At 41.6% G+C, this 14,517-nt stretch overlaps 1 protein-coding gene across 4 annotated transcripts in view; it reads right to left on the reverse strand.

Annotated features, from left to right (window-relative positions):
• The window catches only part of PATL2 (PAT1 homolog 2), a 392,378-nt gene that overhangs the window by 325,022 nt on the left and 52,839 nt on the right, over nucleotides 1–14,517 (reverse strand). For all 4 annotated transcript variants that reach the window (XM_086933507.1, XM_086933508.1, XM_086933506.1 and 1 more), the window contains exon 3: nucleotides 9,037–9,139. In XM_086933507.1, the coding sequence (XP_086789633.1) occupies nucleotides 9,037–9,139 (103 nt within the window). The remainder of the gene's footprint in view (nucleotides 1–9,036; nucleotides 9,140–14,517) is intronic.

The raw sequence follows: 14,517 nt of genomic DNA on the forward strand, positions 1-14,517 counted from the left end.
TTCACTGGTTTATATTGCTATCAATTCAGGGGAACTCTTGTAGATTACATTTAACATTTTCTATACCATGGTTGAACATACTCAAAAATTAAAGGTGAAAGGGTTACCTTCCAAACGTAAAGTGCATCATGCAATGCTGGTTGGTCTGCTGATTTGCGCCTTTGCCAACAGAGCACATCCCCCCCCCCCCAACCCCCTCGTTTCCAGACATTTAAAACAGTCTTCCAAGTTTTGTCACCTGCCACTGGATTCACAGATTTCAGTGATCTTTGTTCTGTTCATCCTCTTAAGATACTGAGAAAGAGCTTGCCGGTGAGGGTCGATGGGTAGTAGGATTAGTACAGTCACATCTACAAATAGAACTAGGATTTTTCACCGTAATGTACTTTAGTTTGCCCTCCGAAGCAATCCCATGCCAGTGGAAGCGGTTCATAACCCAGCTGCCAGACTAATCCATGGTGCCTACAGATACACACCTACTATCCTACTACTGTGGTCCAGTTATGGGATCTCACTCCATGCTCAAATTATTTTCACAAGCATGCGAAAAGTTCAATCGTCTATCCCAAAAAATAACTAACAGTTGCATCCACTGGCGATCTCTGTGTAGACCATAAACTAACCTCTCCTGACTGCACCTAATTTTAGATAGGAGCAGAAAGGTGGACACTCATCTTCCTCCCATTTTAAATGCGGCAACTTTTCAACCTTCCGGTTATGTTTATTAAGCTATTGCTTTGGTCTAATGTATGCACGTATACACGCGCGCTATGTTCCCTGCACGCGCTACCTGCCGGTGATTGCGACGTCAGGGTGTTCTACCTGACCACCGGCAGGTTGACAGTTAGAATGGCAGTTACTCGTTAGTGGCGATTGCAAGCAGACTTACTTTGGTGTCAGGTGTTTACCTGAATAAAGACTTTACCACTTACCTGCATCCTGGTCATCTTTACAAGTGGCGACGAGGCGGAGAGCCTGACACCACGAAGAACCCACCAGAAGCCACCTAATCTGCTGTTGGGTACGTCTTGAACTGCAATTTTTTTGCCATCTCATCGGAATTCCGTGAAGAAAAGTAAATTAAAGGCGGAATTTCTAGGAGTACAGCTGTCCATCCACGCTGGTATTGCTTGTGTTTACCGAGTCACTAATCGCCTAGCAGCGTTACGGTGCTCATGGGCAACTAAAGATCATCCCTGAAGGTATCATCCTGGATGTCGCGCTGATCACCGCTAAATAAAGGGTGAGTCGTATGTGCCCTGCTGGTTGTGTAAGCCCTACGCGCAGACAGGGTTTTACAGTGTCTCACCCCTCCTGCGCGGATGAAGAAATTGGGGAGGAGGTTTGGATGAGCAGAGGATGTTTTGGTGATTACCAAAGGGATGCGTAAAGACTTCTTGGGCACTGCCTGCGATTTTGGTTCCTGGTTGACCCCCTCATCCTCTGGCCAGTTGTTGTTCTGCAGATGCGATTTGACAGGAAAATTTGGGAGGAGATTTGCCTTCGCCTTCCGTGTGTTGACGGCAGCGTGTGTCAGTCCTAGTCGGTGTGGAGGAAGTGCATGAGATTGCCGTTTTGAGGAGGAGCGTCTTCGCGTGTGGAAGTTGAAACGTGTGCCGCTTCCCTGCGTATCCACACGACGATTCCTGAAGAGAAATTCCTGTCAGGCTTAGCGGTGACGCCAGGGAAACGCAGCGTTCGACGGCGTCAGGCGGCCATTTTGGGAAGGTCCGAAGAAGTGATTCGTGCTGGTCATTTTTACGGTGATACGCACACCAATACAAAAAAAAAAAAAAAAAAAAAAGAATTTGTCCATTCCAAACATCACCGTGTGATTTAAAAGACAATAATAAACACCTATTGCTGGGAATTGGAACTTGTGTGTTGTCCAGAGCGGTGACACTCACACCTTTGAAGGATATTATTAAAAAAAATATATATATATATTTCCGAAACACTTAGTTTCTCAAAAGATTTTGAAAATAAAAACCTTGGCTGCATAGCTAAAATTGATAACATTCATCAAAGGAATAATCTTTAAAAGTATTGAATATATAGGTCGGTGATTATATTTACAGGAAAAGAAATAGCATTTTCTTTAGCACTGGTCCTTAATTGTTAAATAAAAGCATTAGAAATGGCTTCAGGAAATGTTTGGAATCTATCACCACCCTTACCTTTTATACCCTCTACAGGGGATGATGCCCTTAAATGGGAAGAGTGGAGGGAGTAGTTTGAGAATTATTTATCCACTTTTGAGGGAGATGAAGAGTTGACCCCAGAGAAGAAAAAGAAAATTCTTCTTCATTGTTAAGGTGCAAAGGCAATGAAAATGTATAATAGTATAAACAAAAAAGCTAGGCCAGGAGATGTATATACTATTGCATTAGAAGATTGGACTATGTATTTCAAACCTACCATTTCTATTTCTGTCAACATATTCACATTTTTTCAACGCAAGCAAGCACCAGAAGAGTCTATAGAAGATTATGTTGCTGCGTTGAAAAACTTGGCACTCACTTGTAGATTTGGGGCATTACATGACGAACTGGTTCGCGACCAGGTCGTTATGAGATCCTCAAATAAACATGTACAGGAGAAATTGTGGGCTAATGGTGAATTACTGTTGGAAGAAGTAGTAGAAATAGTTAAATGTACTGAATTAACTTGAAGGTGTGCAAAGGCTGTTTTACTAGAAGAAAAATCCTCAGTTGAGGAAAAGTCTATGGTGGCAAAAGTCATAAGTTCTAGGAAAGGTAATAATAAACCTAATTCTGGATATGTACAGAAAAGAGATGCTAGCCATAAAAATAAGCTTTCAGATGACCGAAAATGTTATAGATGTGGCAGTAGATACCATTTAGCCAACGACAGATCGTGTCCAGCGGTGACAAAAATGTTCAAATTGCAGTATGGTAGGACATTTCAGTGCTATGTGTCCAAAGAAACAAAAAGGGAGTAGAAATGTAAAAGCTGTAATTTCAGAAGAAGAAGAAAGATTTGCATGTTCAGATGAAGATGATATGAACTTATTTGTGTTGAATGTGGAAGATGGGGTAAACAAAAAGAAGAAACGGATTTGTGACATGAACATTGGCGGGGTGGATATGTCAATTGTGGCTGATTCAGGCTCGCCACATACAATAGTTAATGAAGAAGTATGGTTGGAGAAATTTGTACCAGTCATTGGAAAAAAATTGAAGAACCCAGATATTTTCCCAAAGTAATTTAATTATGAACCCATTGAAATGTTAGGTTACAGGGAACTTCAGTTCCAGTTTAAATCCCGTCAAACAGTTGGCAAACTGTATGTCTCCAAGGTCGGTCCATCTGTGTTAGGGTGGATTGACCAGGGAGAACTAGGTATAATTCTAGATTCTAACAGTCCGTACCCTGTCCTCTTCTTACAAACAGAGGAAGAATGTAACAATTTTTTCAAAAAAAGGTATCCCAAGGTATTGTCAGAGAACATTGGGAAACTTAAAGGTTTCGTCCACGAAATTAAACTTAAAAGGGACGCTGTGCCTTGCATACACAAGTCCAGAAACATACCGTTTTCCATCATTGGAGAGGTGGAAAATGAACTTAAAAATTGCAGAGGGAGGGCATCATTGAGCCGGTGGAATCAGCAGAGTGGATTTCACCTTTGGTTGTTGCGAAAAAGCCTAATGGCAAGCTCCGTCTATGCATTGATCTACGCAATCTAAATAAAAACATTCTGGTGGATCAATTCCCTTTGCCTAAGATTAGTGAGATGCTGTCCCTTACTAATGGTGCCAAATGGTTTTCAACCATTGACCTAAGCTCTGCCTACCACCAAGTGGCTTTACATCCCAAAAGCAGAAGCCTTACTACATTTGTAACGCCGCTGGGGTGTTTTAGGTTCAAGAGAGTACCTTTTGGACTGGCCTCTGCCACGGCCATGTTTCAGAGGTTGATGAGTGAACTCTTCAAAGGCGAAAAAAATCTCTTAATTTTCCAAGATGACATCATGGTAACAGGCAAAAGCAGAGGTGAACATGATGCAAAACTTAACAGAGTATTAGGGTTGCTAGAACATCATGGGCTTACTGCTGATCTGCGCAAATGCAAATTTGCTGCAAATAAAGTCACTTATTTGGGACATGAAATTGATGGGAATGGTATAAAACCAAAAAAAGAGCTACTGTCAGCTATTAGTGAAGCCCTTCACCCAAGAATAAGGAAGAGGTCAGAGCATTCCTTGGCCTCTCAGAATTTTATGCAAAATTCTTAAAGAACTTCTCTTAAGTGTAAGGTTTTAGAAGAGAACTCATTAAACAGAAGAATAAATTTGAGTGGAAGGCAACCTGTGAAGAGGCATTTAACAGGATAAAAGAGGACATTTGTGATGCTCCACCCCTTCAAGGGTTTAACCCCTCTTTAAAAAGCATAGTGACCACTGATGCAAGCAACAAGGGGTTGGGTGCCGTACTTTCGCAGGTCAATGGGGAAGGTAAAGAGGTTACTATTGCTTTTGCCTCACGTTCAGTCACGCCCACCGAAGTAAGGTATTCGGTGATTGAGAGGGAGGCACTAGCATGTGCATGGGCGTTGAACCATTTCAGACAATACATTTGGGGATACAAAATCACCCTTAGAAGCAATCACAAACCTTTAGTAAAAGTGCTTTCCACAAAGGGTCTCCAAGTTGCTTCCCCCAGATTATCACGGATTTCAATGAAATTGTTAGAATAGAACTATGAGGTTGAATACCTTCCTGGGGTGAAAAACAAGGTGGCGGGCTGCCTAAGCCGCCTACCTCTACCTAACAATGAAGATAAGGTTTCAGAAATACACTTTCTGCATTGCTAATGTCATAGAAGAAGTGCCATGTATTTCTGGTGCAGAGTGGTCAGAAAATATGGAAAAAGATGATGTTCTACATGAGGTAAAAAAATACATAAGAGCAGGCTGGCCTGATAAGAAAAATTTACCTGCTCTATTACGTCCTTTTTGGGAACTAAGACGAGTTGTCTATTGAAGGTGATTTAATTTTAATAAATGGAAAGGTTGTTCCACCAAAAGGTTTACGTTCTAAACTCCTTTATATTTGCCATGAAGGGCACCTTGGAATTGGCAAAACCAAGAGTAGAGTAAGAAATTCATACTGGTGGCCAGGGTATGACCTAGATATTGAAAGAAGTGTCAGGAATTGCACAGCCTGTGAAAATTCGGATAAGACAAAAAACACATTGAGACCACCTCTTCAACCCCTGTCTTGTCCAAACATGCCATGGGTCAGACTGGGAATTGACATTTGTGGACCCAACCGTGAACAAGTAGAACTGTTGTATCTTATTGTACTGCCAGACCATTTCTCAAAATGGCCAGAGGTTGAAGTAGTACAAGATGCCGATACTAAAAGTGTTGTAGGGTTTTTGCGCAAACTTTTCCTAAGAGAGGGCCTTCCAAAATGCATTGTGTCGGTCAATGGCCCACAGTTCACATCAAAGATGTTCAAAGAGTTTCTGATAAAACATGGGATAGAACACAAAACTACGTCTGTTTACCATCCTGCAGGAAATGGCGCAGTTGAAAGGTTTAATCGGGTGATTAAAGGAATAATCCAACTGGCTAATCAGAATGACATGTCATGGAGAAAACAAATAATCAAGAATCTTTGGTCATTCCGGGTTACACCCTGTTTATCTACAGGTACTAGTCCCTTTGTACTTTTGAGAGGGAGGACTCCTATCACAAAGGATAATGTAAGTTGGGCTACCCCAGAAAGAGTGATGTGGTCTCCAGAGGAGATACAAGAGAATATTCGAAAGTCACAAACCATAGGTAAGAAATACTATGACAATAGGCATGCATGTAAAAGGGTTAACATCAAGGAAGGTGACAATGTGAGAGTGAAAAATGCCAGAAGCACCAGTAAAGGAAAAAATCAGTACTCTCAACCAATGGAAGTAAAGAAAGTGTTTAGTAATTCTGCCCTTTTGAGTGATGGAAAGACTTGGCATTTTTCTGCTTTATCTTTATGCAAGGAGGGGAAAGGAATGTGTGGTTCTAAATCCACTCTGGAAAATAATGAGGTCTCCTGTTCTCAGGACTACGATTTGATTCTTGACCATGATGGAATTGTGGAGTCTCGGCCAGAGGGTACTAACGTTATCAGACCAACAGGGATACGGATTCTGATTCTGATGATTCTGTTTATGAAGATGTTACGTCACAGGACGTCAGTTGTGAGGATGAATCTACGGTGAGCAGATATGGAAGAGTAGTCAAACCTCCAGATAAGTTACAAGATTTCATTTGTGATTAGCTGTGGTTTCCCTCTCCTCATCCGTATGCTTCAGCTGGGCTCCCTCGGGCTCCCTTGTTGTTTTAGGAAGGGAGATGTGTTATGTTTATTAAGCTATTGCTTTGGTCTAATGTATACACACGCGCTATGTTCCCTGCACGTGCTACCTGCCGGTGATTGTGACGTCAGGGTGTTCTACCTGACCACCGCCAGGTTGAATGTTAGAATGACAGTTACTCGTTAGTGGCGATTGCAAGCAGACGTACTTTGGTGTCAGCTGTTTACTTGAATAAAGACTTTACCACTTACCTGCATCCTGGTCATCTTTACACTTCCTTTCTTCCACAAATCCTGAAATACTTTACATTCTTATCCAGCAAAGAATATTAATTTACAGCTTTAATAGGTAGCCATCAAACTACACTCAAGGGGCTGATTAATCAGCAAGAGCCTTCGTCCCACCAGGTGATAGGTTGCATTTTAGGGTGCCCTAACATAACACTAGAATAACAGTCCGGTTATAATCAATTGAGTAGAGAGCCCTCTTCCTTTAGGTTCTCCTCCATCCACTACACCAAAGTAGAAATTAAAGCTAACATACATAAGACATTCCTATTAACTGCAAACTAATGCTCAAGAATCTCACTCTGACCTTATATGTAAGGGGATGGTGAAAGTGGGCAATGTCCGTAAACAAGCATGACGGATCTTTTAACTAGAAATTATATGTAGTCATCTAGTAGCATGAACCATTTAGACAAAAAGTCATGAGTCTCCAGTAGTAGTACAGATCATGAAAATGAGGCATGACCACCCATATTGCTCAAGTACTCACTTCATAAAAGCACTACCTTGAGAAAGGATAAGCGAAGGAGTAAATCAGTAGTAAGCAAAAATTGAGATACTAAAGTGGTCTATTTGACATGGGAAGCACCATTGTGTTTACTCTTGGCCAACACGGACTTTATACTTTCATGTAAAAATTTGACTGAATTGTCCATATGAAATCTAATCCGACTGCAACAAAGCTAATTTGTTAACCGCATGCGCGCTAGCGGAATTCCGCTAGCGCGCTGGGTTTTTCAAAATCGCACTTTGCGTGACGAGCTGGGCTCGTCATCAGTGTGCGAGCGGGCTACACCATGACGAGCCCAGCTCGTCATGAGTGTCGAAGGGGTTAAATAGAACTAATTAAGTACAACTGATGTGTTAGCATGTAGGATTTTGACTCAACGTTGAGCCGACAGACTTCGCATATCCATGTTCAATGGCTGGATTCCATCACAATTCCTTATCCCGTACCAAGTCACAACAAGAATGAGAATCCATTGATTCCACACTGTTTACCAAAATTATTTAAATTAATTTGGAGTACATACATCATAGGAATGCGGGTCTGAATGGAAGGGTTAAACAGACTGCACAGATACTTGTGTGAAGAAGCCAAAATCAAGTTCAAGTTAGGGCGGTTGGTGGTAAATAAGTTACTGCTCAGAAAAGGTTGCAGGAGGAAGGGTGGGATAGTTCCTTAGCCACTAACAGCAAGAACACACTTTCAACTAAACTGGAGTAAACAAAGTTTAAATCCAAGGGCCACACTATGGAAAGCGTACTGGTCTAAAGTAAAAAAAACAGCACAACTACATGTGCACCATTTTCACCACATTAGATTACATTCTTGGGCTCGGATGGTGGTATTTTTCTAGGTCTTGGCGCCACAAGGGAAAATCCACCTTACGTAATTCTAAATGGATATTTCTTAAGATGGTGCTACAAGGAGAAGAGAACCACACTCCCTCTTCTAGGTTGGGCTAGAGCCACACAAAGCTTAAGACTCCTTAGCACACGTTTTGTATTTTATAGTTCAACTAGTATACATGTGTTTCCACCATACATCAATCATACATTCATAAATAAATTCAGATCCTTTTTAGTCAGGGTTAACGTTGGTGTTTAATTTCTGGAGACATCACAGCCAACACGTATTTTTACCACATTGGTTATCGGGAATGGAGCAACCTGAATTTGCAACAAACCAAATGCCTAAATATCAAGCATGTGGTTTCACTCTACTTGTACTGCATTTTCAAAAAGAAAATACAATTGCATCTGCATGGAACTTAGCTTGATGTACCAGTTCCATAATAATCACAAGTTGAAAAGCTGTGTAAAATCAATTTTATTCAAGCAATAGGGTTTGAAATATCAAACATTAGAAATGGTGTCTAGGCAAGATATTTTTAATGCATTTTTAACAATGGCTCTCCAAAGAAATATTCTCCATTCTACCTTAGCGAAGGTGTTTGTCGCATAGAAAGAAAAATAAAGTTGTTGGCCCCTCTGAAACATGCAGCAAGATGGAGAAAATTCAGTTGCCTATGCAATGTTTCAGCAGAATAGACCTCAGACGTCCATGCCCCTCCCGTACCCAATCACACATTCACCAGGTACTGAGTCAACACGCTTACTAGAATCACGACAGCCAGAGTGGAAGCCTGCTGTAGCAGACAAAGTAGACAACTCTACCAGAGAGCAGAAAATAAAATACAAAATAGCAACTCACAATATTTCCCTGTATCGAAGTCATCTTTACAAGTAACACCTACTCCCATATTGGCCAGATAACGTCTATTACATCTCATTAAGCTAACACAGAAACATGCCCAAAACATAATCAGCCTTCAGGTGGACATTACTCCAGTCCAAGTTCAGATTTGGAGATTCATCACCAGCCTTCCACATTGTGAAAAATACTCAGTTCTTACCAAGGCCAAATGTCACCTCATTGTACAAGTCGATCTCTTCATCTTCTTCTGCCATTTCCTCCAGCAGTGGCCCTTCCTCTGCTAAATAGTAATCCTCTGGAAGCTACAAGAAAAGGGGTGGATGCAATTACTTTAAGGCAACGATTTAAAACAGATTTTAGGAAGAAATTAAATAAAACCATGGATTGGTTTTGACAACAAAAATCAAATAATGTGCTACTTTGAGGAATCATAAAAATTGTGACAGTGGTAAGAGTATTTAATGTTAATACAGTACTAGATTACAGTTTTAAAGACATTTGTTACATTAACTATCATAAAATTCAACAAGTCCAAGAGAAGTGCAAGCGGAACAAAGACTTAATTAAATCATGATTTAATCTTTAGTCAACATATAGCATCATACCCAAGGGTGGATACGACCCATTCACTTAAATGGCAGTATCTGGGCTTGCACCCAATATAGAGGGAAAACCAAACACTGAAAGTGAGCTTGCTGTGTTGACCTCTATCTGGAATTTCTGCAATATAAACTGACCCGCCCAAGCTACCTTGATTCTCTGGTGTTTGTGAACAAACAGTCAAGGCTTAACTGTAATTTAGTGGAGTGGTCAGTGGGCGGCATACCTCAAACAGTTTCACTAAAAGACGCGTTAACCATCTAGGGCTGAGATTTTGTGGCTCCATGTCAAATATTGCAGTACAAATGACATCGGGTCATTTGAAGTCAGCAAGTTGAACTTTGAAGAGAAGATCATGTAATTGTGTGTGTCTTGTAAATTGTGTGTGTCTTGTAAAGCGCACTGCTACCCGCACGCCTCGTAGCGCTATAGACCGCTGGGGAACCCGTCCTGGCTTTCCCTGTGAGATAGTCCCTCCTGGGAGTCTCCAAGGTGAAACCAGGCATCCCCGGCATTTGTGAGGGGCCGTTGTGGAGATGAGGCAAGCTTAATTCCCAGAGTTGCCGAGTGTGATCCCTGATTAGAGTTGGCACCGAGGCGAGAATTATCAAGTCCGCTGATACTGGTCCAAGACCCTGCCGCGTCGGGAATCGAACCCTGGTCCCAGGCCGTTCTCTTCTCTCGGGTCTGCCGCCTCTAACCAGTGAGCCACACTACTCCACTCATGTGCCTATCCTTCATATGTAAAGGGAGAAAGACCATTTGAGATGAGATTTTTTAAAGAAAAGCAGGGAGAATAAAACAAAATGCATTTTGCACAAGTAATTCAATGTAATTTTCAGATATGTTTATTTATTTGAGTGCCAAGTATAAAAAAGAATAGATAAAGTATCATGTAGTGCTTAGAAAATACTTTGCTAAGCCGAAGTGTACACACTCACTGACAACTAAATTCTTTAACCTTATTTCTTTATGCCAGAGAGTAGAGTATAAAAAGTGACAGTATGAAAAATGTACAACACCAAGAACGGACAATTCCAATGGAAGGATTTTTAATATATATAATATATATATACACATCCATACATATATCCAACCACCTCACAGAAAAATTGAAGAAAAATGTTTGACCTCCTACAGCGTCTCTATGGAATCCCTACCACCAGGCCTAGGGGGTCAGAGTATTCCCACCCTGCCCACCGTTTTTTTTAACTGAATCTCAAAACGGCTGCCAACGCTTCCTGGATGAAGTGTCAACAGCCAATCAAATCTCTGCATGAGATCAGTTGTATCCACAGCAGATCCGCATCCCTGGATGTATATTGTTTTCTCTTTAAAAACTCAAAACTAAAGAACGGATTTAAACCAAACAAAATGGGCTCTTTCTGAACCAAGAGTTAGCTCTCACAAATTTAGTGCGATTAAGTCTTGCGGTTTGGGATGTACTAGGGTCTTAAAATTCCTATGGGAAATGTTATGGGGAAAACTCACTTTGGGATCCCCCGCCTCGTTTTCTCAGGCCCCACTTGACAAATCACCCCAAAATTTCTCACACAGCAGATTAACTCAGGTGCATACTAGTTTGGAAAGCTTTGTGGAGATTCGTCAAATAGTGCCAAAGGTATGGGTAAAACAACAACAAACAAAAAATGTTTTTTGCTATGTTAACTAGGACAGCGAGACAGAGATGCACATAGAGACAGAGAATTATTACCCAAAATGCCATTAACTTTAAGTAAAAAAGAATCCGGTACCTTCAATAAGGTAAAGTAATCCCCAAGCCCTGAAATCACGCCCAAATAAAGGGACTCACTCCTCAGCATATCGGACCACTAGTCGGTCACCCCAGCACAAGAGCAAACCCCACCAGGAAGCAGTGATCGGTTGCACCAGGTCTCATCCAAAGAGGGGTCAAGGCCATGGCAACCCACATATTGGAGAGAAAGCAAAGGCACTTTTGGAAGGGCAGATGGTTTCAATGATATCTACCCCAAAAAGGTTCCTGCGCAGATACTGCAACGGGACTGCGATCCCCAAGAAGGGAGTCTTTCAGGAAGTGCACCAATGAGGTTCTCAAAGAATTTCTCAGAGAGTGACATCATTGGGAAAGACACAAATGGTGTTTTGGAGGTGGGAGAATCCCACCCCCTGATCTGCTCCCCACTTAAAACATTTCCTCAATACTACAGAGGGCCAAATTCCGATAGCAATGTTGATAATTACAATAGGGGGCCCTAGAGGAGCCCCCAGCCCCGGGGACCTCCACCCCGGGGCTTTTTTTATAAATAAAAAATACCTGTGTGGGGGAGCTCAAGCCCCCCCCAACATGCCCCTGGGAACGCCACCTCCGTGGGGCACTACATTTTGCAATTGGGGGGGTCCGTGACGGACCCCCCAGCCCCGGGTACCAGCAACCCTGGGGCTTTTAAATGTTGGGAGGGGGGCTGCGCGGCCCCCCCTCCTGGAGCCTTGTGGTGGACCTTGGGACCCCCTCTCCCCAGGGCCGGCTCCTGCAGTGTCCCGGGGTGCCTACCCCCGGGACACTGTAGTTTACTATGGTAGGGCGGGAGCCTCGAGGCTGTACGGTTGCTGTAGCTCTAATAACAGCCAGGCTGGACTATTGCAATAGTCTTTATGCAGGGCTAAATAAATCAGCCCTGCACAGACTTCAAAGGGTCCAGCATGCAGCCGCTAGGTTGGTCCTCAGACTGCCTAGAAAGTCTTCGGCCTCTGCAGCTTTGGATGCCTTACATTGGCTCCCAGTACATAAGCGCATCCTGTTCAAGGTTCTTACCATCACATACAGAGCCTTCCACCACCAAGACCCACTGTATTTGCGCAAGTACTTTAAACAATACCATCCGTCACGGACACTCAGGTCTTCCACAGCAAACTTGCTCTATGTTCCCAGGTTTAAAATGACAAGAGGAGGAAAATCCATTGAAGTTATTGGCGCGAGAGAATGGAATAATTTACCTCCATCCCTGCGTCAATCTGCAACAGAGCAAAAATTAAGAAAATTATTAAAAACCTGGATCTATTCCCAGCCAGACTCCGGATGCATGGCGCTTCTTAGATCCTCTCTGCAGACAGGTAGTTTTGCCATAACTTTTTGCTGCCAACGGACTATCAGGAATCTAAGCACCAAGATACTCCCTGGAGTGGTAGCGCGCTATATAAGTGCCATCTCACATCACATCACATCCTGTTACACACCAATACTCATCCATACTCAAACATCCATTTACTTGCATATACAGCTATACACACACCACTACACTTACTTCTACAGAAACGTACTCATACTTACTCTCTTAAACAATCACTTACATAAACACATACTTATTTATACAGGAACTCTTTCAATCTTTCTCACATATACTCACTTATATACATCAATACTCACATATACAAGTTTAAAACATATGTAGTTACTCATAAAGATACAATAGAGACAGTCATTCACTCACTAACACACCCATACACACACACTCATCCACCCATACAGTCCTGCACACATGCAGTCTTCAAAACACATACAGTGAGTCAGTTATTCATGCATCTGTACGCTAAGTAATACCCCCCACCAAACCATACAGACACTCCTACTAATACTCAAAAAAACAACTAATAACCCATATAGACACTCCTGTAGCTACTCATCAACCCATGCAGCCACTTATACACAAAGTGAGACACTGATACAGATATTTACATATTTAAACATTACTCGCTAATACATCTATTCACTAAGATATACTTAAGTCAGTTATACAATCAATTTTTTTTAAAACATCCATTTAGACACTTTTAGATATACATATATAAAAAAATATTTATTTTCCAGAAAGACATTCGCTGGATGATGTCAGTTATGTCATTTGAGAGGTCATCAGTGATGTCACTGATCATGTCATGAGTGATGCAATATGTGACGTCATCAGCAATGCATTGCGGGCATGCGAGTTATAGTTAGCTGAACTAATTATAACGAGGGAATTTCAATGGTTTTGTATGAGTGAAATGTCCAGCTAACTATAACATGTGTGAAACCCATGTTTTTTTCAGTGAAAATATTATATATATATATTATATAAACATTGTTGTGAACAAGGCGGATTACCCGCCGAAACAAGTCAAGCCACTTCGTTCTGGAATAAAACAACTCTTCTTTGATACATGATTCCCACGGTGTAAGCGCCTTATTTCAACAAAGAGATTAAGGATTGGACTAATTATATATATATATATATATATTCTACACACAATCCTTCTAAAGAGGGACAAGGGGGGTCGCACTCCCGTAGTTTTTGCACTATTTGTTTTATTTTTCTTTACATCATCATTACATGACTGTGGGCAAGATGATCAACACGTTTCGGTATCTACAGATACCTTGCTCACTATCAACTGACTGCTTGACACCCCCTGATAGATATGTTCAAACAGTTGTTACCTCATTTCTTGTTTGGTGATTCAGCGCCCCATTGTAAACTTGGAGATGTAGTTTTTTGGTTTTATACATACATTTTAAAGTTTTACGACAGTTTATAACCAAGAAAATATTTAAACAAATTCAAACGCAATGAGCCTTTTTAAACACAATTAATATCCCTCCTGCACAACCACAAATGTACTCATGTGGTGCACAATAAGATTTTATTCTTATTATTCTGTCATATTGTTTTATCCTGCAGTGATAAATGTATGTCTCTTGTGTGAAGAGAGCATGCATCTGTTCAATAGGGGATTTAAATATAAATGTATTCCATAATTTTCTCGAGTACTGGCATTTATTAAACAATTTATAAGCTGTCATTTATTATGTTGCATTCCATGGAAGCTAGATGCACAAGTTACTACTTGTGTAACGATGTGTCTTTAAGAGACATTAGTTAGTGATAGATTCCTCACCTTAGAATATCCCCAGGCGGCAGACTGGATCCGGATACTTTTGCGTAGCAGTACCCTTGTGCATCGGTAGGCGTCGTCTGCGGCTCCGCGTCAGTCGTCGGTGCCGTGAAGACGTCGTCGGAGTACTTAGACGCCGCCTCCGCGTGCTGACGTCAGTTCTAGACAT

Source organism: Lissotriton vulgaris, chromosome 8 (assembly GCF_964263255.1).
Source record: "Lissotriton vulgaris chromosome 8, aLisVul1.2, whole genome shotgun sequence".
Classification (NCBI taxonomy): Eukaryota; Metazoa; Chordata; class Amphibia; order Caudata; family Salamandridae; genus Lissotriton; species Lissotriton vulgaris.